Raw genomic sequence first — 21,712 nt, 5'->3', positions numbered from 1 at the left:
TATATGCCAAACTAAAGAATTTTAATGATATTCTGAAAGCAATAGCAGCTACTGTGAAAGATACTCAGCACAAGAGGGACAGGATCATTTTACTGCCTTAGAGATCCCTGGGGGAGAGGCCAGGTGAAGGGGTAGAACCAAGGAAAGATGACTGGCTGTAGAGCAGCTGAGAAGAGGGTAGAAGACTACAGGTAGGAAGACTAATTGCTCTGCTATGATTCATACAAAAAATGAAAAGGATTCAGCCTATAAAAATAGTGGTAGAAACAGAGATACGGCAGAAAAGAGCAATATTTAGAAGGCAAAATCAACTGGACTTGGTGAATAATTATAGGAGGTAAAAACTGTGTGATTTCCAGGGTTCTTATTTGTAGAACACTAAGAACAGCAGAGGGAATACATAAGAATAATTCTAAAAAGGAAAGGGTGATTAGTTCATTATTGGTTATGTTGAGTTTGTGGTATTTGCTGTATATTTAAACGGAGCAACATACGCACCTAGTGCTCAGGAAAATGATCTGTGCTTGACATACAAAATTAGGAACATTACTATTTTGGTAACCACTGAAACCACAGAACACAAAACTGAAGGATAAAGGTTTAGAACAAAATCTTCAGAGTCCCCAACACTTAAAGGTACAACATAAATAATATAGGAAAACAATACTAGATAGGAAAAAAAATCAGATAATGATGTAACCAAAATTAGAGGAAAGAATTTCGGGAAGAAGGAAGTAGGCATGTCAAATGCTAAGGAGAATTTACTTCAATTAGAGTAACAAATACATAACTAATATTTTGCATGTTTTACTTCATTTTTAAAATTTTCTAGAAATCAGATGTGTCTTTATATTCTACACACCTCTGTTTCAGCTTGAGTTCTTTGACAGCGATGCTGAGCAATCAGTCTATCAGCCTGTGCAAGGGCTAGAGCTTTTGTTTCCAAAAGATCTTGTAGCCTGCTTTCTTTGGACTACAAGAAAACATATCATTAATTTTCATTTTAGCAATACATCTATTAAAGCATATTATACATCGTTAAAATAAGCTTATACTCACAGCTAATGTGGATAGTTTCATTTCATATACATCCATTATGTCAGATATTCTCACATCACAAATCTGATCCTTTACCTACATTTTAAGAGAGTAAAAAAAAAAAATGGAAAATTTTAATAAAATATTTTGACACAATGACAAAATAAGTGCCTACTTCAAAACTAAATCATTAAAACTTAATGATGAGTAACAAAATAAAAACAAATGCTACATCAGATAGGTCACAAATATTTCCCTTTTCTTTTTTGAGATGGGTCTCACTGTCACCCAGGTTGGAGTGAAGTGGTGTGATTGTGGCTCACTGCAACCTCTGCCTCCCGGGTTCAAGTGATTCTCCTGCCTTAGCCTGTCGAGTAGCTGAGACAAGAGGCATGCGCCACCACGGCCAGCTAATTTTTTGTATTTTTAATAGAGACGAGGTTTCGCCATATTGCCCAGGCTGGAATTGAACTCCTCAGCTCAGGCAATCTGCCCACCTCGGCCTCCCAAAATGCTGGGATTACAGGTGTAAGCCACCGCACCCAGCAAAATGTTGAAATTTTGACTGATTTTTCTTCATTTCCAAATTTTCCAGAATATTGTTATTTTTTATATCAAAAAATAAGTTTTCAATAGTGAAATCTGTACCTAACAGTGTTTAGATACACGTTATAATAGGGGCTGACATGTAGCTAATATGTACCAGGTTATAATTGCTATTTTTCACTCACCACCATTCCAGACTGAAGTTTCTCTATTAATTCTTCAATATTCAATCCAGGAACACCATCTTTCAAATGAGGAGGAGTTAAACACTTTACTGATGTAGGAAAACTGTGATTTGATGATTGCCAGGGCATTTTTCTGGGTATATGTTCTGTTTCCTGTTGTCTGTAGGCATTATTTGCTGCTATACTTTCTCCAAGTCTGAATGGGAGTCAAAGAAAGTAAAAAAATATATATGAAAATAGAAAAAAAAAGGCAGACTTAGTGTAGAATTAGGGAATCTTTAAGAATGGGTCCTTTTTTTGAATAGATGTCTTCAAATAATCTTGGAGACCATGATGAAATGAAGTCTTCAGAAATATTCCAAACTTTCCAGAGCATCTACTTTTCTGTTGCTAACCCTTTATAATGACAGCTTCACTTTTGGTTTGGAGGCATTGTAAGACTAGTTTATGAGTGTGGATTATCTGTAATAAGTACAAAGTTATTGGTACTGGTCAGAATAATGTTCTTATCATGGGGGATATCACCTGGCCTTTACATCCTTAGTCCTTTACCTTTCTCACTCAGTACATACTTTTCACCAACCTGACGTCCATTTAAAATCCTCTCTTTCTCCTACCCCAGGCCTTCATATGAGCTGTTCCTTTACCTGGAACACGCTTTCTACCACATCTACATAGGGCTGGCTCCTTCTTATCATCAGGTCTTAGTTCAAATTCACCTCTTCAGAGAGGCATTCATTAATGCCCTATATAATACTATTATTAACCACCCATCCTCTCCATAGTGAAGTGAAAAAAATATTTTTTTCACTTATCTCTTAACTAAAGTACAAACTGCATGATGGCAGGCACTCAGTCTAATTTACCATAGGCTGGGCATGGTGGCTCACACCTATAATCCCAGCACTTTGGGAGGATCACTTGAGTCCAAGAGTTCAAGACAAGCCTGGGCAACATGGTGAGACCCTACCTCTACAAAAAATAAATATATTAGGCAGGTGTGGTGGCACACGCCTGTGGTCCCAGCTACTCAAGGGGTTAAGTAGGGAGTATCACTTGAGTCCCAGAGGTCGAAGCTGCAGTAACTCATGATCACACCACTGCACCCCAGGCTGGGTGATAGAGTGAGACCCTGTCTCGAAAACAAACAAGTAAATACACACAAAAAAACTCCTACCTACCAATGCATCCATAATATACATTCAGCTTATTAAACTGCCCAAGATAATGTCAAATAAGGGCACTAAATAGTAAGCATAAAATGGACACCTGAGATAATGCTCAAAGAGAAAGTTATATACAACACAAATAGGATAGGGAATGCCAAGACACAGTGAAAATGGTGGGAAGGCCTCATATACAGAGGCAGAGGATAAGACTCCCATGTTCAGTGAGGCTGCAAATTTCCCCTTTGAAGCTTTTGAGGTTTTGTTTCATGTCAGATTACCAGTTTATGCAAGTAGGCCATCACAAAATAGAGCAGCTTTACAGACCACTTTTAACTTGTAACTTGAAAAGCTTCCTATGTATTTTTGTTGTTGCTGTTAAAAAAATTTATTATAAAATTAAGGGAATTTTGGTTACATGTTCTCTAGGTCTTACATCCCATACTTTAACTCTTAAGATATGATGACCTAAATTGCTAATTCTGAAAAGTGGAATTGCTAAATCAGTGAATAGCATATAGCATGGACCAGCACACTTTTTCTTATAGGTCAACAGTAAGTATTTTAGACCCAAGGGCCTACTTGGTCTCTGTTACAATTACTCAATTCTGCTTTTACAGAGTGAAAGCAACATAGACAGAGTATAAAAATGAGTGGGTGTGGCCATATTCCAATAAAACTATTTACAAAAACAGGTGCCTGCCCACTGGCCAGTTTGCTGACCCTGGTATATAGGGAATATCTTACCTGTTTATCAACTGCTCCAAATTATTCAAATCATTTTTACAAATTTGTATGTATAAATGACTTAAAAAAAGTTTTTAAACCAGACTCGTAATAGACATTTAGTTCAGAGAGACCTGAAACCTGAATTTTTTTCCAACATAATTGCAAATACTCTTATTGCTTGAAATTAACAAGTATAGTAGAAAATTTTGCCCGGTAGTCATTTTTCCACTTTCAGATAAACACTCAGATTTTTTTCTTTAGGAACTCTCCTATTCTCCTATCCCAAGTAACTTTTAGTCCACATCGTTCTCATTGATGATCCAGGACTGGTCAATGACTAATGCTTAGACCTTTTCCTTAAACAGTCGGGAAGGAAAAGCTCTTTCTATGGAGGAACTAAACTGGGAGGATGTAAGCTTAGAGTGCCCAGAAGTTATCATCAAAAAGAAGTGGCTAGAGACACAGAGGGATGGTACCTGAAGAACATTTAACTGCCTGGATCTAGCTTTTCCCTGAGTGAGCATACATCTGAACTTCTCATTTATAAGAATCAAACATTTTTAGAAATCATTTGAAAAATTACTATTACAATGAAGTCTTCAATTCACTAATTTGCTTGTCTATCTATACTGAGGACTAAAGAAACATAGCAGGGTATTCCAACACCACAAGAGGTAACAATGCAAATGATTACAACTCACACTAAAGCAGGAAAATCTGGCAGTGGAGCAGCTTCCAATAATATTCTCAGTCCAGACTGTACTTGTTCTCTATTATCTGACGTTAAAGCAAAAGCCAAAGGAGTAATCAAACGTGGGTCCTAAATAAATCAGACACCAAAAAAGAAGAAGCAGAAAGAATAAACAATGTCAGCTCTTTTAGATATGAGGTGAGTAAATATATCTAAATCTAAATTCTAGGCAAATTCTAAAATGTTTCTAACATTTGCATATATTACAGTCTATATTATAATATAGTTTGAATATATTATACCTTGTTAAAGCTGTTTACACTGCCATGTAATCGATATGAACACTAGTTTAAAAAAAACCTGGCAAAGGTTTTGAATGCTTTCAAATGTGCCTATAAAAATTATAACTTAAATATTTTCATGGATTAAAAAACCCACAACTGACTGACGTGTAGAATTAATGTTTTTTCCAAGCTATCATTTAAAAGAAAAAAATGGCCAATCACTTCCAAATTAAGACCATAAAATAAAAAGTAAAATTCAAATTAAATTAGAACATTTAAATTTAAAGAACAAAAAAATACTTACTTCAATCATTCATGTCAGTAAATATTTTACATTAGTATCGTAAGTCCCAAATCATCAACATATATCTAAAACGTCTGTGACCAGAAGTGTTTCAAATTTCTGATTTTTTTCAGATTTAAGAATATTTATATATACTTAATGGTTGGGCATCCCTAATTCAAAAATCCAAAATGCTTCAGTGAGCATTTCCTTTGAGTATCACCTTTGAGCTTCATTTTGGTACTTAAAACATTTTGTTTTTTGGAGCATTTCAGATTTTCAAATTAGGGATGCTCAACCTGTATTATGAAAAACATATCTTAAATAATGGACAAAACATCAGTTTGACTCCTTTAAAAAATACATTGAGATATTAGTGAAGAAAATGTTAAAATATAAATCCCTCATAATTAAAATGTTGAGTACCTTGTAGGTACCTGAGCATAATCCAATGTCATAGAACTGTGATAAGAGCAGAGCTTTTATCTCCAAAACACTCAATGGCAAGCCTCATTATTTCCAGTTCGTAGTCGAGGAAATTGAAGTTGAGAGAGGTGAAATAACTTACTCAAGTCTGTACTAAGAACTAGTAGAGTCAACATTTGAACTCAGTCCCTTAAACATGTTCTCAAAACATACCAGTTGTCCCTGCCTAAGGTTTCAGTTTTGGCTTCTACACTGTCTACACAGTCACTAGAGCCATCTCTGTTAAGCTACTATAGTAACTTAATTCACACATTTTTGTTAAACATCTGTTGTAAAGGTAGGTGTTGTAGATATCAAGGTAGATATTATTACACAAAGTTTTTAAGAGGCCAATGTTTTGGACTAGTCTCCAAACTATGCTTGTCTCCAAACCATACTATTACACTATGCTTTAGCAGACCAGACCAAACCAGAAAGGAGTCACTTGGATGAGTGCCATGTAATCAAACTGCACTTTGAAATGGGCCAGTTTTCCCAAAAACCAGGAGATTTCAGTCAACCTGAGTCAGTGTAATAAGGAACCCCCATTTATTATAACTCTATAAGAAAAGTAACTTTGAAATGACCAATCTGCTTTCAGTTCCCTATTTGTGCTTTCTTCAGCCTTTTTTGGGTCTACAAAGTCAACTTTCTCTGCTTAGCTCAGGGGAATGATTCATTCTATTCTACAGAATGAGGTTGCCAAATTCTAGAATCACAAATAAAAGTCAGTTAGAACTTTGAACTAAATTTGTTGTACTTTGTCTTTTGATAACATCTAGAGATCTTATTCAGCTACTATCATCATTGAAATTCGTGACTTAGCTATTTTCTGCACAGCCCTTCTAATTATCATAATCAAGTCCTTTTCTTCCAGCTGTCTCCCTATCCCCTTAATACCCTACATCAACCCTAACCAAAAACAAAAACCCTAAAACAAATACCACTCTTCCTCCAACGCCAACAGAAACAAATGAAGAAATGTACAACACAAGAAAGGAAAAGGTTGAGGAAGCAGCACTATTGTGAACATTCTCTACATTAGTGTCATGAGCACATATGTTCAATTCCTGTGAAAGTATATAAAATAACTGTGCAGTGAGACTATTATAACTGTTTAAGACAACAACTTTAAACTTTCTTCTCATTGCCAATTCAGAGAGTTATCTTCTAAAGATTAACAACATTAAAACAGAAACTTATATTAGGACCATTTTTGTATGAATAAACTTCAATGTTTGAAGAGTTTAAACTCACCTGAAGAATTTTGTAGAAGCTTACTTCCATACCAGGAACCAAAGGTTTAAGTTTGTTAATCAAATCAAGAGTTTTCAAAATTACATCAGCAGCAAGTTTGCTTTAAAGATAAGTCACATTTAAATTAGTAATTGAAAAATTTCTTAGAGCTTGTTTCTGTCCAAAATTCTAAAGAAAATGAAAAATCCAACACTTTTGTTTTTAAAATTCAAGAGGATAAAGTCCTGTATCTATTGAGAAGTAAAAATCTCAAAGCAATCAACATTCTTATAACTCAAGACCCAAAGAGAGCAAACTGGCATTAATAGCCTTAGTTTAGACAGTGTTTCTTTTACTACCAACATGCTTCAACTTTCTGTTTCAAGTAAGTAGTAGTTTTGAAATACAGTCCATTTAATTCTTAGCTTTGTCACTAGAGTATCAACAATAGACGGTAACCTTAGGCAATATAGAATATCTAATATGTAATGAATGAATTATACTAGGTCATGTTCTGAGTTTTGTACCTCAAAGGAGTATACAAATATAAAAATAGATAATTCTTACTCTAAAGGTACACAATTAGTGACAATTGTGATATTTGTGGAAACAGAAACAAATCATAGTGTCTAGCACTTAGTAGGTCCTCAATAAAGATTTATTAGATGGACTTAATTCATGGTGGGGTATAAAATAATATCTTATTACCATCAGTGAAAAATCCACCTTTAACCATAATTCCTGACCTGCTAAGGAAGGAGAATTGACTGTTATTAAAAAACCTTCAGCAGTGACTGATTTCCTTGTAATAAAACGACCCTTCTGTTTTTTCATGCTTTTCATTTAAAAAAGTAAAATTATAGTTAATTACTGAGGCAATGTCAAAAAGGAGCTCCAGAAATGTTCAGAACCCTTAGATAATTACAGTAAGTTAAAACAAGACAAAACAAACCTAAACAATAAAAAACAACAAATTTAACATTTCTTCAAAAAGCACACAATGTACAAATTGAATGAATTTACAAAGCATTATGAAAATATGTTTGTTAATCTGTTATACCTTAAGTTATAACCAAAGGATGGTCCTCCAAAAGGATGAGAATCACCACATCTTTTGATCTTTTACTGCCTTGCCATTTTGTCATTCGAGTTCATATACTCACCATAATTCCGAATCTGCAACCTTTGTTCCAAACCCCAGGTCAATCTTGCCATATGTAAACTGTTGTTCTATAAGAGTGGTACACTTGACAGTTGTCAGGATTTTTGCAATGTGCATTTTTAGTGTATCATCTCCACAGAGAGGTAAGTTTTGTTAAGACATACAACAAAAAAATTCTCACTTTATGTGTAAAAGGTAACATTCAGGATGATTTCACACAAATTATATCATCACTGTTGTCCAGTATAATTATTGTTAAATTAGCTCAATGACAGACAAGGAAACTGAAATTCACACAATTTAAATGAGTAGTAAGTGTTAAGAGATGGACTGGCACCAAAAGTTTCTGACTCAATGGTTAAAACAGCGAGGATATCTCTCCATTGGATGTGTTTTTTGTTAGCAAGAATCTCAACGGTTCAATAAATATTTATTGAATAAGAGGAAGCTGTTTTGTCATATTTGTATATTATAAATTAATGTAAACAGCAGCTATTTAAAAAGGACCAAGTTGTGGTCTAATTCAATAAGAAGGCCCCACTTTAATAATTATAAATATCTCTAAGGTCAATCAATCATGTATCCCTACTGCAGTGGTTCTCAACTTTGGCTGCATGTTAGAATTACCTGGGTAGTTTAAACAATCACAAACAAGCCAACACGCAAACACACACCACCTAATGATTTCAGAGTTTCACATCACTCCACTTATATCAGAATCTCTTGAAGTAAGGTTCTGCATCAATTTTCTTTTTTTTTTAACATGTTCTCCAGGTGATTTTAGGTAGGAAATCAGGGTTGAGAATCACGGCTTTAAAGGAAGAAAATTAAGGAGCAGTACCTTAGAAGAGGATATTAAACAAGGTTGAGTTTGCTCTAGGACAGAGTAGAATATATTCTTGTTGCGCTGAGATACAAGGAAACCTGACTAGATACATTTAAGAGATCTGGTTGAGATACAGTGGCTCTTTACTCATAGTAAAAAAGTATTAATGAAATATTTTAAAATTGGGACTTGGACTTCTTAGCAACTCAGAATTAGTTGGTCTATGAAAAAGTAAACACAAGAAAGACTTAGAAAATCAGTATATAGAAGTTAAGCAGTGAAACTAATTGTTCAAGGTTTCTTTTTAAATGAATGAATTTGTGCTGATATACTTGTCTTTTCTTACAACCATTATTAAAGCAATTATGAAGGCTTTATTTTGAAAACATAAGGTAAAACAACTGAGCTAAAATCATGACAACTCAATCAGTATTTCTTTATCCACGAATACACATCACCAAAAAAATGGCACTACTAATCGTCCAGGGGAAATAATTAGCATTAGACAGAAAACAGTAACAAGGAGTAACAGAATAGTTATTTTAAAATTTACCACCAAATGTCAAATTGTGATATAAATGTTAAAATAAAGCTTCAACAGCATTTTTAAAAATGTACCTTAGCTTTAAAAGTTTCACATAGAAAAATAAGGAAAAAAAATCATGGATCTTCTTCAGACTCATTGAGAATTTTTTCTACAGTTCAAATTTTAGTTCAATAATTCTAGATAAATAGCATAAAGTGACAAATTACAAATAAAGACAAAATGCAGTGAATGCAATACTAGAAAAAAAAGAATGGTTAGTTATATAGTTTTCATGTTGATAACAGTAAAGGATATTTAACAAAACTTCAATGGCCTTGGCAATCCTTTCACATTTTTTTCTTATTAAAGCCTCATCCAGATTTTGTTCTGTGAACTGAAGTTGATCAAGGATTGTCGGCAGCAGAAGGGTGACAAAACGATCAGCCGAGGAACAGTTAGCAGCATCTATGACATCCTGGAGAATTATCCATCACAAATGATTAAAAACAAAACTGGAATATACAATACAGAAATAGTCATCATTGAACTTTAACACTCTCTTTAAATTTTTTATATTTCCTTCAATATGCCATTGACTTAAGTCTTCTGTGAATAAATTTTTATTTAAAATTTATACTTTTATTCAGTTTTGAGGGTTATGGTTTTTTCTCAAATTAGACAGTAAGGTTTTACAAATAAGACTTTCTTAAACAGACTTTGTGATTTAAAAATTATTCTAAACTAAAAGTATTTACTGAAAACAAATATCCTGAATCTGCTAAAATTATAATAATTAAATAATAGACACTGCTCTTAATAGTTTATAACCACAAATAATTTCCATCAAGATCCTCAAAGGGCTTTTTAAATGTTAAAACTGATTGTTAAATAATCAAGACCAAGATAAAATAGAAAATTTTGTGCATAACTCTTAATGAACATATTTAATCACTTCATACACATATTTGTATATAAGATCCAGTTATGCGAAGGGAAATACTTTCAGGAGATATTGGGTTAGACAGAATGGATTTATAAACACAGAGAATAGCAGAGAATACTAAATTGCCCAGATAGTAAGATCTACCAGAATGTGGAGTTTTGTCTGTATCTTAAGTGCCTAGCACATTATCTGGCATGCTCTACTCCATTTCACTGACTGAATCCAATATGCCTCTATTATCCACTCAATGGCCTAATAAATAGTAATAATAATCCATGCAACGGCATCTATTGCAATGGAGAGACAATGTAACTATTCCAAGTAGTCATGCAACAAATTATATAAATCTTTTTAATATCTTTACTTATTACACTGAAATGAGCACTATATATATATAAACTATTCAGTGAAAAAAAAAAGAAAACACGAATATATATGACTGGTAGAAAAAAACTTAGTGTGTCTAGTATGACTGTTAGTAATTGAGATGTTTTCCTCAAGTGTATGAACTGGAAGTTTACTAAGCATGTTTTTGAAGACAAATTGTTAATTGAGAGTCACAAAAGTAGAAAAGTCAATCTGTCAGTCATCCTATTACCTCAAATATTTCCTTGAACAACTCCAATGCTAAAACAGAACAGTTTTCTGATCCGTCCAAAGGCTGGCTTAACCAGCACAGTAAAGCCACAGTAGGTTCTAAACATTTAGTATGGCTTCCCAGAGTGGCGCTGCCAGGTGGAGACTGTTCAAACATCATTTGAGTGAGCACATGGCGCAGCTGAGTCACTGAACAGAAGGCAAGAAGTAATTCTAAAACCTGTGCAATATAAAGTCTTCATTAAATATCAATTTCATTGGACTTTAATATACAAAGCAAGTGTATGATGAAGCTGAAAATGTTACATATTTTAAAGAAAATATTCTAAAACAAAACAAAAGTTTTTTCTTTCAATATTATGTTTCAAATGTGTGAAGAGATTCCAGAAGGTTACAAAATAAACTTATTAATGGTGCTTACTCCTGATAAGCAGGACTAAGAACCTCAGAGGAAAGCTCAACTTCAACTAATTTTAAACTCCTCCCACTCCTTCCATAGTACTTAAATTATTTTTAAACACAAACCTGTTTTGTTTATAAATGACCAAAAAAACCCTAAAAACTAAAATTAGAATTAACAATACTTGTTATAATCCTAAAATTCAATAACTGCTATAAAGGATACTGCAGCATAGAATATAAAACCTTCAGGATGGTTATTTCCACACTGTTTGCATACTGTTGGCATTATGATCCTTAGCTCTCCTACTGTACCCCATTTTTCCTCTACTTTATAAACTGGGCCTTATACCATAACATCCACCATCAATCTGTTTATTAGATGTTAAGATAAATTCCACCCCATTTCACATACTACCAACCTATCACTAAAAAAAAAATTTTTTTCTTAAGATCTCCTTGCCTCTCTACTTATTTCCAACTTTTTAAAAGTCTGTTTCTTACAAATGATATATAATTGGGATTTGTGTTTTAATCAACTTGATAGCATCCGAATTTAAGAGAATCCAGTCCATTAGCATTTACTGTAACAAATGATAATCTTTAATAAATATAAACTGTAGTACAGTCATGTGTCACTTAGTGATGCATATGTTGCTTAATGCATCATTAATTTTGTTGTGTAAACATCATGAGTGTACTTATACAAACCTAGATGGTAGAGTCTACTATGTCCCTTTATTGCCCAGGGGCTACAAACCTGTACAGAATATTACTGTACTAAATACTGCAGGCAACTATAACACAATTGTAAGTACTTGTGTATCTAAACATAGAAAAATATGGTATAGGGCCGGGCGCGGTGGCTCAAGCCTGTAATCCCAGCACTTTGGGAGGCCGAGACGGGCGGATCACGAGGTCAGGAGATCGAGACCATCCTGGCTAACACAGTGAAACCCCGTCTCTACTAAAAAATACAAAAAACTAGCCGGGCGTGGTGGTGGGCGCCTGTAGTCCCAGCTGCTCGGGAGGCTGAGGCAGGAGAATGGCGTGAACCCGGGAGGCGGAGCTTGCAGTGAGCTGAGATCCGGCCACTGCACTCCAGCCTGGGCGACAGAGCGAGACTCCGTTCAAAAAAAAAAAAAAAAAGAAAAATATGGTATAAAAGATTAAAAATGGTACACCCATATAGGACACTTGCAGGACTGGAAGTTGCTCTGGGTGAGTTAATGACTGAGTGAACGTAAAGGCCTAGCACATTACTGTATATTGCTGTAGACTTCATAAAGACTGTATGCTTAAGTCACACTATTTTTAAAAATTTCTCTAATAAATTAATTTTAGCTTACCATAACTTTTTAACTTTATAAACGTGTCCATTTATAAAGTTTTTGACTCTTTTTTTTGTAGTAAGAGAAACACACTGTACAGTTATATAAAAATACTTTATTTACATCTGTATTCTACCAGTTGTTTTTCTATTTTTAAAATGTTGATTTTTTCTTTTGAAACTTTTTTTGTTAAAAACAAAGACACAAACACATACATCAGCCCAGGTCTACACAGAGCCAGGGTAATTAACACCACTTCCACCTCCACATATTGTCCCACTGGAAGGTCTTCAGGGGCAATAACACACAGGGAGTTGTCATCTCTAATAACAACAATACCTTCTTCGGGAATACCTCCTGAAAGACCTGCCTGGCTGTTTTACAGTTAACTTTTTATAAGTAGAAGCACACTCTAAAATAACAAAGAATAAGTGGTAACACCCTTATCAAAATACTATGTACTGTACACAATCTTAATATGTGCTATACTTTTATACAGCTGGCAGTTCAGTAGGTTTGTTTACACCAGCATCACCACAAACACACGTAATGCATTGCACCACCATGTCAGAATGGCCATAATGTCATAGACAATAAGAAGTCTTTGTCTGTCACTGACTAAAACGTCATTACATAATGTATATTTATTTTTGAATAGGCAATACATTCACCTGGTTCAAAAGACAAACCCTGTAGGCAAGTAATGTTACCAACTGTTTGTGTATCTTACCAGATGTCTGTTATAAACATACAAGCAGATAGCTTTCCATGTACACTAGTTTTCTTTTAATGCACACATATAAAAGTAAAAAAACTAATTACTACTGCAGAGTTAGATGACTTTCCCAAAATGAACATATTCCCCTGTTGATGGCATTTGGGTTATCATTGTTAGCTATTAGGAGCAGTACTACATTTTGTACACATGTATACAATTCTTTGTGATAAATATCTGTAAGTGAGATTTCTGGGTCATAGTTTATACATATGTCCAGTATTAACAGATACCAGTTTTCATAATTGGTTGTACCATGAGTACTAAATGAGAGGTATGGTATGTTTGCTATTTTCCTTATTTTTCATTTTAATCAACTGGTGGGTGTCAGATGGTATCATACTACCGTTTAAATCTGCATTTCCCTGAAGATTGATAAAGTGGTACAATCACTTCATGTTTATTGACCAATTCAACTTTTTTGCTCAAGTATCTATTGGGCTCTGTTTTTTCTGATATATACATACAACGTAGAAAAATAATATATTTTGGATAAGAGTTCTTTGTTAGATATATGCATTGTAGTTATCTATTCCCGTTCTTTGACTTTTCATTCTTTTATTAGTGGTCTCTTCATGAATAGAAACTTAATTTTAATGTAGCCCAATGTATCGACTTTTCTACTGCATAGTTAGCGCTTTTGTTTCCCGTTTAAGAAAATCATTGTCTACCCCAAGGCCATGAAGATACTTTTTTAGGTGTTTCTTCTAAAACCTTCATTATTTTTCCTTTTCACATTTAAATCTACAACCTGTCTTATACTGATTTTTGCATTTGGTATGAGGTAGGGGGTCAAGATTCAGTTTTTCCCCATATGTATATTCAATTGACCCAGTGTCATTTATTGAAATGACCATACTTTCAAGACTCTACTGTTGTCAATCAGGAGACCATATGCTGTGAATTTGGTTCTGTTCCATTCTGTCCCACTGGGCTATCATTATGACAAAATATTGCACTGTCTTTAGACTAATCCCCTAAGCACCTGATATTTTAAAAAATCAGTAAATAGCATCATTTAAAAACTTCATGTTCTATTTGTCACGAGAATATAAATAAAACATGTATTTACTGATCTCGTATCCAGCCAATTTGTTAAATAGATTCACTTAATTTTTATAATGATTTTCACAGATTTTAGATTTTCTATACTCTCATGTCATCTGAATAGTGAGTTTTATTTTTTCCTTTCCAATCTCTATACCTTTTTACTTTATCTTGCCTTATTGGTCTGGTTGGGACCACCAATACTAAGCTGAACATCACTGGTGATAATGAGCATTCTTTTCTTATTCCTAATCTTGAGGAAAGCCTTCAATAATTTGCCACTTAAAAAGATGATGCAGTAGATTTTAGGTAATTACTCTATCAGGGAAAGGAAGTTACGGTTTATTCCTAGTGTGCTAATCTTTATCATGAATAGGTATTAAATTTTATCAAATGCTATTCCACCTTTAATAAGATAATATAATTTTTGTTTTTTTGTTGATGTGAGAAATTATATTAATTTCTAAATGTTAAACCATCTGTGCATTCCTGGAATAAACCTCATTTGGTAATAAGACATGATCCTTTTCATGTGTCACTGATTTTGATTTGCTAATGTTTTGTTTAGAATTTTTGCAATACGTTCATGAAAGATGTTGAGCTATTATTTTCATTTGTTGTAGTATCCTTGTCAGGTTTTGCCATCAAGGTTATACTGGCCTTATAATCAAAGACACTATACACTATTATATATTTAAAAAGACACTCAACTGTATCTTCCCCACCAATATGTATTTTGCTTTCACTGCTCCCCTCTTCTATCATAACGTGAATTATTTTTTACTTTAAAAAATTAAGTTTTAAGTTTTTATTTATTTTTATTTTTTTACTTTTCCATTCTCTTTCATGTTTTGACACCCATAGAATGCTTCTACTCCCCTGTGCTACCTGACCTCCTAAATTCCCTGAGATTGTTTAATACCTTTAGATTCGATTATTAGATTTTTCCCTTGCTCCAATAATCCTTATTTAGCACTTATATTAGATTCCTAGTCACTTTATTAAGATCCATTTAGACACTAACTAGAAATAGTTCTCATATTGTATGAGAGTCACTTCATTAAGATCCATTTAGATACTAATTAGAAATAGTTCTCATATTGCATATGAGAAAGGAATTTAGAAATTCTAGGGTTCAAAATAAAAAGAAAATATTGTTAAGTAACAAATTTTGTACTGTTTCAACCTTTCTACCATCTTTTAGATCACTGTTGTAAATGATTAGTTCAAAGTCATTCTAATTTTTTTCTTCTGTAAAAACCTGTAAGGTAAAGGCTGACCTGGAAAAGTCCTGCTTCACAACAGACACAAAAGTCACTTGTAGGAGGATTACAGATCTACATCTGAAAGTTAAAAAAAAAGTAGGAAGCTTTTAGAGGAAAACAATGGAGTCTATCTTTGTGACTTTGGAATAAGCCAAGGGTTCCTAAATGGAAAACAATAAACACTAAATTGATCTATGTTAAAATCAAGGCACCATTAGGTGAGTAAAAACGCAACTCACAGAATGGAAGAAAATATCTGCATGTTATATACCCTTCATAAAACTCCAAAATAACTCTTCCTACTTATAAGTAAAAGACAACGCATTAAACAAATGAGCAAGAGACATAAACAGGCATGTCAAAGAATATACAAATAACGAATATGTAAAATGATATTTTTACTAATAAAATATTAACTTATATTATAATGCAATACTACTGTATAGCCATTAGAATTGCTAAAATGAAAAAGGGAAAAATATCAACTGCTGGCAAGAATGCAGACTGACCAAATATTCATACAATGGTCCAACTGACTTTTTCTGAAAACTGTTTCATAGTGCCTACTGAACATATGTATATCCTATAACATAGTGATTCCACACCTAGATATAAAGCTAAGACAAGCATGTCCATAAGCTCACCAAAAGACATGCAGAAAACGGTAAATGCAGGTTTCTTCGTAACAGCTGATGTTCATAAACAAAAGAACACCAATTGTGCTCCTTTCCTCCTGGGGGCCCAGTGTGCAATGGCTGCAAACAGCTGCCTCACTAGTAGTGTACACAGCCTGTTGCTTGTATGGGTTGGCCTAAGAAACCTTAGAGACAGCCCTTTCCAATGTACATTCATGTCTCTGATCTCCTGCTGTCCCCCATCTAGGCTTCGGAGAGGTATTACGCAAGGTGTCTTTGGAAAGCCCCCAGGGCACAGTGGCCAGGCTTCACAGTGGCCAAGTCATCATGTCCATCCACACAAATCTGCAAAATAAGGAGCATGCAACTAAGGCGCCAAGCAGGGCCAAGTTCAAGGTCCCTGACTGCCCAAAGATCCACATCTCAAAGTGGGGCTTTATCAAATTTAATGTGGATAAATTTGAAGACATGAAGGCTGAGAAGTGACTCATCCCAGATGGCTGTGAGGTCAAATACATCCCAAAATGTGGCTCCCGGACAAGTGGTAAGCACTACATCCAAGAGGGCGTTCACTGTAATGTACCCTTACTCATGCTCACCAACAAATCATACTCCCTGTCCAAAAAAAGAACCAATCTAACAATCTACAACTATATGAAATGAGTGAATCTCATCATATTATATTGAATCAAAGAAAGTCTAGACAGAAAATGTATGTATTATATGCTTCTTTTACATAAAGTTCCAAAATATATATGTATATATACATACATATACACATATATGTATGCTGTTAGAAGTCAGTGTAGTGGTTAGAGCAGTTACCCTTGGCAAAGTAAGGAATAGGAAGGGGTAGGTACTGACAAAAAGGGACCACAAATACTGGTAACATTCTACATCCTGATCTAGACACTGGCGACATAATTTTGTCCATATTGTAAAAATATAGAGAGCCTGTGCATTTGGATTTTTCTGCATTTTACAGTTTTTTAAAAGTTTAAATGAAAAGTCGTGTTTTTACATACCTTTGAAGAGGAATCAGGATCCTTTCCATTAAGAAGACCTAATACTTGATTAAGACATGAAGAAAAGTGCTCATATCTAGGTTTAAAATAAAAATATACATCAAATGATAATTATAAAATTCATACATCAAAAGGGATTTATCTACAAGATAAACATAAAATTTATGTGTATTTTCTTTCATCTATTTATTTGGGCTTCTAACATAGAACACACTCTTGTAAAGTTTATACTTAAAACTTGTCATATATCTTACAATTATGAGATACATAAATTGGCTCTGTCATTTATTAAAACAGTGATTCATGTGGCAATACATAAATCATTAAAATTTTCAGTGCCTCAGTTGCTGTATTTTTTTAAGACTGTGTTCACTTTACGTAAAAATTCAAAGGACATAAGAATATCCTAATAAATTATACAGCTACTTTTTATAAAGCACCTAAAATTGCCAGGCATTAGTCTCTGCAAATAAAGAAGGGGCAGCAACTCATGTTACACAGCTCCAAGAAGTATTGAGGTACCCCTAGCATTATACTCCATGTGACTGATGTATCCTAGATTTGGGAGATGGTGCCCTGACAGGGAGATCACAGTCTGAAGATGAAGGAGAAGGACAGAAAGAGATAATACAAGGTAACATAAAATACAATGATATCATGGAGGAATGTATGGGACACTATGGAACAAAGAATATTGTCTCAATATTAAACCCAGACTTGAGTCTTAAAAACAAAATATAAAGGAGAAAGCATTTTAGTCTTCCAGAGGGAATACTCTAGAGGAAATAGCACATGGATACATGAAAGGGCATTTCTAGTAAGCTGTAAGTTCTATTTATTGTCTGATATGATTAGACAAAAAAACAAAATGTACGAAGAAATAAAGTTGAGAGGTTGTTAGGGAACTTTTGAAGGGCTATACTGAAAATCTGGATATTCACCTTGAATGCAATGGTAGGTCAAAGATTTTTAAAAGGGACATCTCGTTGAAGAAAAAGTTTTGAGCATATTCATAAAGGGGAAGGATCAACTGAAGAGAGAGGAGCAACAGCTTCAGAAAAGACAAAATGAGACAATCCACAGAGTAACAGTACATATTTATGAGTGAAACAGGATGAAACTAAGAATTTGGTATAAACATAGGTAAGTTTGTCAAGTGGCAAGGATTTGGGGGAGCTCCAATCAAATGGGGCTCGATTTAGATATTTTTTTTTCTCTGTGAAACAAAGATAAGGTCATCCTCTGCATAAAAGGCAGCAAGAGAAAAATAAAAAATTTCAAAGACCAGTCGGGCCAGCAGCTCACGCCTGTAATCCCAGCACTTTGGGAGGCTGAAGCGAGTGGATCGCTTGAGGTCAGGAGTTCAAGACCAGCCTGGCCAACATGGTGAAACCCCTTCTTTACTAAAAATACAAAAATTAGCTGGGCATGGTGATGTGTGCCTGTAATCCCAGCTACGTGGGAGGCAAGAAAATCACTTGAACCCAGGAGGCGGAGGTTGCAGTGAGCCAGGATCGCACCACTGCATTCCAGCCTGGGCAATAGAGTGAGACTGTCTCTAAATAAATAAATTTGAAGACCCATTGTAGAAAATGAGAAAGCTGACAAGTAAATATAAGAGGTCTGGCCCAGGTAAAGTTGTGTGATTTTCTCAAGCTCTAATTAGTAACCATGCAGTAAGTTTGACTTTGGAAGAGATTCAGGACTGGGTTATTGTTCAATGGCATACCAGACAAACAAGAGGAGTTGCCAGAGGTAATTCTTGGGTTCTATGATGGATAGAGTATAAAATAGATAATAGAACTGAGAGATTTGCAGAAGAGATGATTAAACAACTTCTTATTTATGCTAAACTGGATTATCTTTTAGTCTTCTAGAAGAGGTTTATTCAAAAGAATTTTTCTGTTTACTATGAAGATGCTGAATAAGCACTCTCTGGTGGCTAGAATAGATATACATGGATATTGGGAAAATCTCACAACAGATGAAGAGAAGGTAGGTCATGGGAAGGCATTCTGGAAGAAAAAGCTCACCTATCTAGAGGTTCTTAAGAGAAGAAAAAGTGAAATGCTAAAGTGAATGCTTCTTAGTTTTGCAAAAATCAGCTGAGCCGTATGAACAGTGGTCCAGCTTGCCCTAGTGCTTAGCTTTTATTAAAATAAAACTGTTAGATTCTATGTTTCTTAAACATCAGGGACTGTGTCTTCACAGCCTGTTGCTGCTAAGTGCCTGATCATAGGTAGGGCTCAGTAAATGTTTTCTTGTATGTGAAACTCTTTGAAACAATTTCAATTATTTCCTAATTTAGGATGACAAAGCAGCATAGGCCCCAGCAAAATTTAACTTAGAATGCAAAAAGGCCACAAGCTCGTTGGAAAACAATTACTACCTGATCTTAAAACATAAATGATCATATGAAATATACTGAGATAGAAAGGACATAAGAACATGTGTTCCTATTTTACCTATGAAAAGAGGCACACACCAAAGGAAACATTATCCATTTTTATACAAAAATTAAAGACACAAACATAATGACATCAATGTTTCAACACTATGTTTCATTTATTTATAATTTATGTAGAAATATTTTTATTGGCCGGGCGCAGTGGCTCAAGCCTGTAATCCCAGCACTTTGGGAGACCGAGACGGGCGGATCACGAGGTCAGGAGATCGAGACCATCCTGGCTAACACGGTGAAACCTCGTCTCTACTAAAAATACAAAAAAAAAAACTAGCCGGGCGAGGTGGCGGGCGCCTGTAGTCCCAGTTACTCGGGAGGCTGAGGCAGGAGAATGGCGTAAATCCGGGAGGCGGAGCTTGCAGTGAGCTGAGATCCGGCCACTGCACTCCAGCCCGGGCGACAGAGGGAGACTCCGCCTCAAAAAAAAAAAAAAAAAAAAAAAGAAATATTTTTATTGTCCCTATAATAAAAATATTCTTTCAAATAATCATAATGTTGCTTAAATTTTAAAACTGGTTTTAAAATAAATTAGCCAAGATGTCTATATTTTGGAGAATGGCACAACCCTATTGATCTAAAGCAAAGACTGAAATACACACATAGACGATGACTTTGTTATACTTTCCATTTCAGTATAGGAAAGAAAAAAGAGTGTGAGTAAAGCACATCAAAACATTTTCGTCAAGTAGACTCCAAGTCAGTAGACTCCAAGTTTACTATATTTTAAGAAGACAATTTCGTTTATAACCAACACGTCTTGATTAAAAAAAAAAAAAGTTCTAAAATTGACTGAAGTGAGTCATACCTGGTGAGATAATCAGCAATTTTAGCATTCTTAAGGAGATCCATCAGTAGGTCAACTGAATACTTTCTAGTTAGAGTGCCATCACCGTTTATGAGAATATTAAATATTAGTTGAAAAGTCTGATGAATATTTCGACCATGGAATAGCTTAAGGACAAATTAGAAAAGCATATTACACAAAAAATTAAGTTGACACCATCCTAAAAGGTAAAAATAAAAAAGTCTCAATGACTTTTAAAATATAAGACTAGAAACTTCAGAATAAATTTGAAAAATCGTATTTACCTTTTCCCCCACCTCTTCATTTAATGTCAAACTGGATAATATTGAAAGTGCAAACACAACCACAGTTAAACTGCTATGGGCCAACAAGGTGATAAGAGTTCGATAAAAAGATTTCACATTACTCTGAGGAAAAAAAGTTAAAAAATAAATTAGAATTATAAATTTTATATTTTGGTTTAAAAAGTATATCCTGCACAGAGTGGGCAAACTTTTTTAAACATCATTATCAACTCTATTAAATGATTCTTGCATTTAAAAGATAAATGTTTTACAGGAGACATTTAGATCAGAGATAAATTTAAATTCAAAAATTGTTATAAACAGAGTACCCAGAGAAAAAAATAATTTGGTAAATGTGTGCAAATGAGTGGGAGATAAATATTTCCATAGTTCTGTCACCTTAGAATAAATAATTCAATGATGGTAAATCAGGGTGTCAGTTCTAACAAAGCGATACATGCAGAGCAGAACAAAAGAGCTACCTTAAATACTGCAGGAAAAGTTGTTTAGCATTTGTGTTAACAAAAGAACTGTAATGAGGAACTCATAATTGTGGTGGAAGCAAAAAAATATTCAGCAAATTTAAGAATTTGTTTTACATTACACACCGTGGAGCAGCAACTAACTTTGCCATATTTGCTGATTATCATTTAGATTTAAGAGATTACAGGTGTGAGCGAGATGGGTCCTTTCTATATTGCTGACAGTCGTATAGATAGACACAATCTTGGTGAAGAACAGTTTCTACACGTGGAACTATGAGCAAATGTTTATTCTTCCTTATATTTAAGTGTTTCCTAAATATGAACTTTTTTTTTCAATTCAGAAATTGAAAAATACACACTATACATACATGTGCACGCACACGCACACACACACACACACACACACACACACAGTAACTCCACCTACAAAGTAGGACCAGGGTAGAAAAATGTAGCACTTGAACAAGTGAGATATTAAATTTAAAATCAAACAGGTAATACCCAATAGCACAGCAGGGAA

At 34.3% G+C, this 21,712-nt stretch overlaps 1 protein-coding gene and 1 non-coding gene across 2 annotated transcripts in view; one reads left to right on the top strand and one right to left on the bottom strand.

Annotated features, from left to right (window-relative positions):
• The window catches only part of CIP2A (cellular inhibitor of PP2A), a 39,167-nt gene that overhangs the window by 7,958 nt on the left and 9,497 nt on the right, over positions 1 to 21,712 (bottom strand). The window contains exons 6-16 of the mRNA XM_033211362.1: positions 20,708 to 20,830; positions 20,424 to 20,569; positions 17,155 to 17,230; positions 10,679 to 10,897; positions 9,453 to 9,612; positions 7,787 to 7,928; positions 6,645 to 6,744; positions 4,366 to 4,484; positions 1,770 to 1,965; positions 1,060 to 1,134; positions 863 to 973 (exon numbers count right to left, since the gene is read on the bottom strand). Of these exons, the coding sequence (XP_033067253.1) occupies positions 863 to 973; positions 1,060 to 1,134; positions 1,770 to 1,965; positions 4,366 to 4,484; positions 6,645 to 6,744; positions 7,787 to 7,928; positions 9,453 to 9,612; positions 10,679 to 10,897; positions 17,155 to 17,230; positions 20,424 to 20,569; positions 20,708 to 20,830 (1,467 nt within the window). The remainder of the gene's footprint in view (positions 1 to 862; positions 974 to 1,059; positions 1,135 to 1,769; positions 1,966 to 4,365; positions 4,485 to 6,644; positions 6,745 to 7,786; positions 7,929 to 9,452; positions 9,613 to 10,678; positions 10,898 to 17,154; positions 17,231 to 20,423; positions 20,570 to 20,707; positions 20,831 to 21,712) is intronic.
• On the top strand, positions 16,193 to 16,327 carry LOC117084684. The gene has a single exon (XR_004437590.1). It is a non-coding gene; the product is annotated as a small nucleolar RNA SNORA70 (small nucleolar RNA).

Source organism: Trachypithecus francoisi, unplaced genomic scaffold (genome assembly GCF_009764315.1).
Source record: "Trachypithecus francoisi isolate TF-2019V2 unplaced genomic scaffold, Tfra_2.0 Lachesis_group0, whole genome shotgun sequence".
NCBI lineage: Eukaryota > Metazoa > Chordata > Mammalia > Primates > Cercopithecidae > Trachypithecus > Trachypithecus francoisi.
The sequence above is the reverse complement of the archived record's forward strand: the minus strand, read 5'-3'. Positions and strand labels throughout refer to the sequence as shown.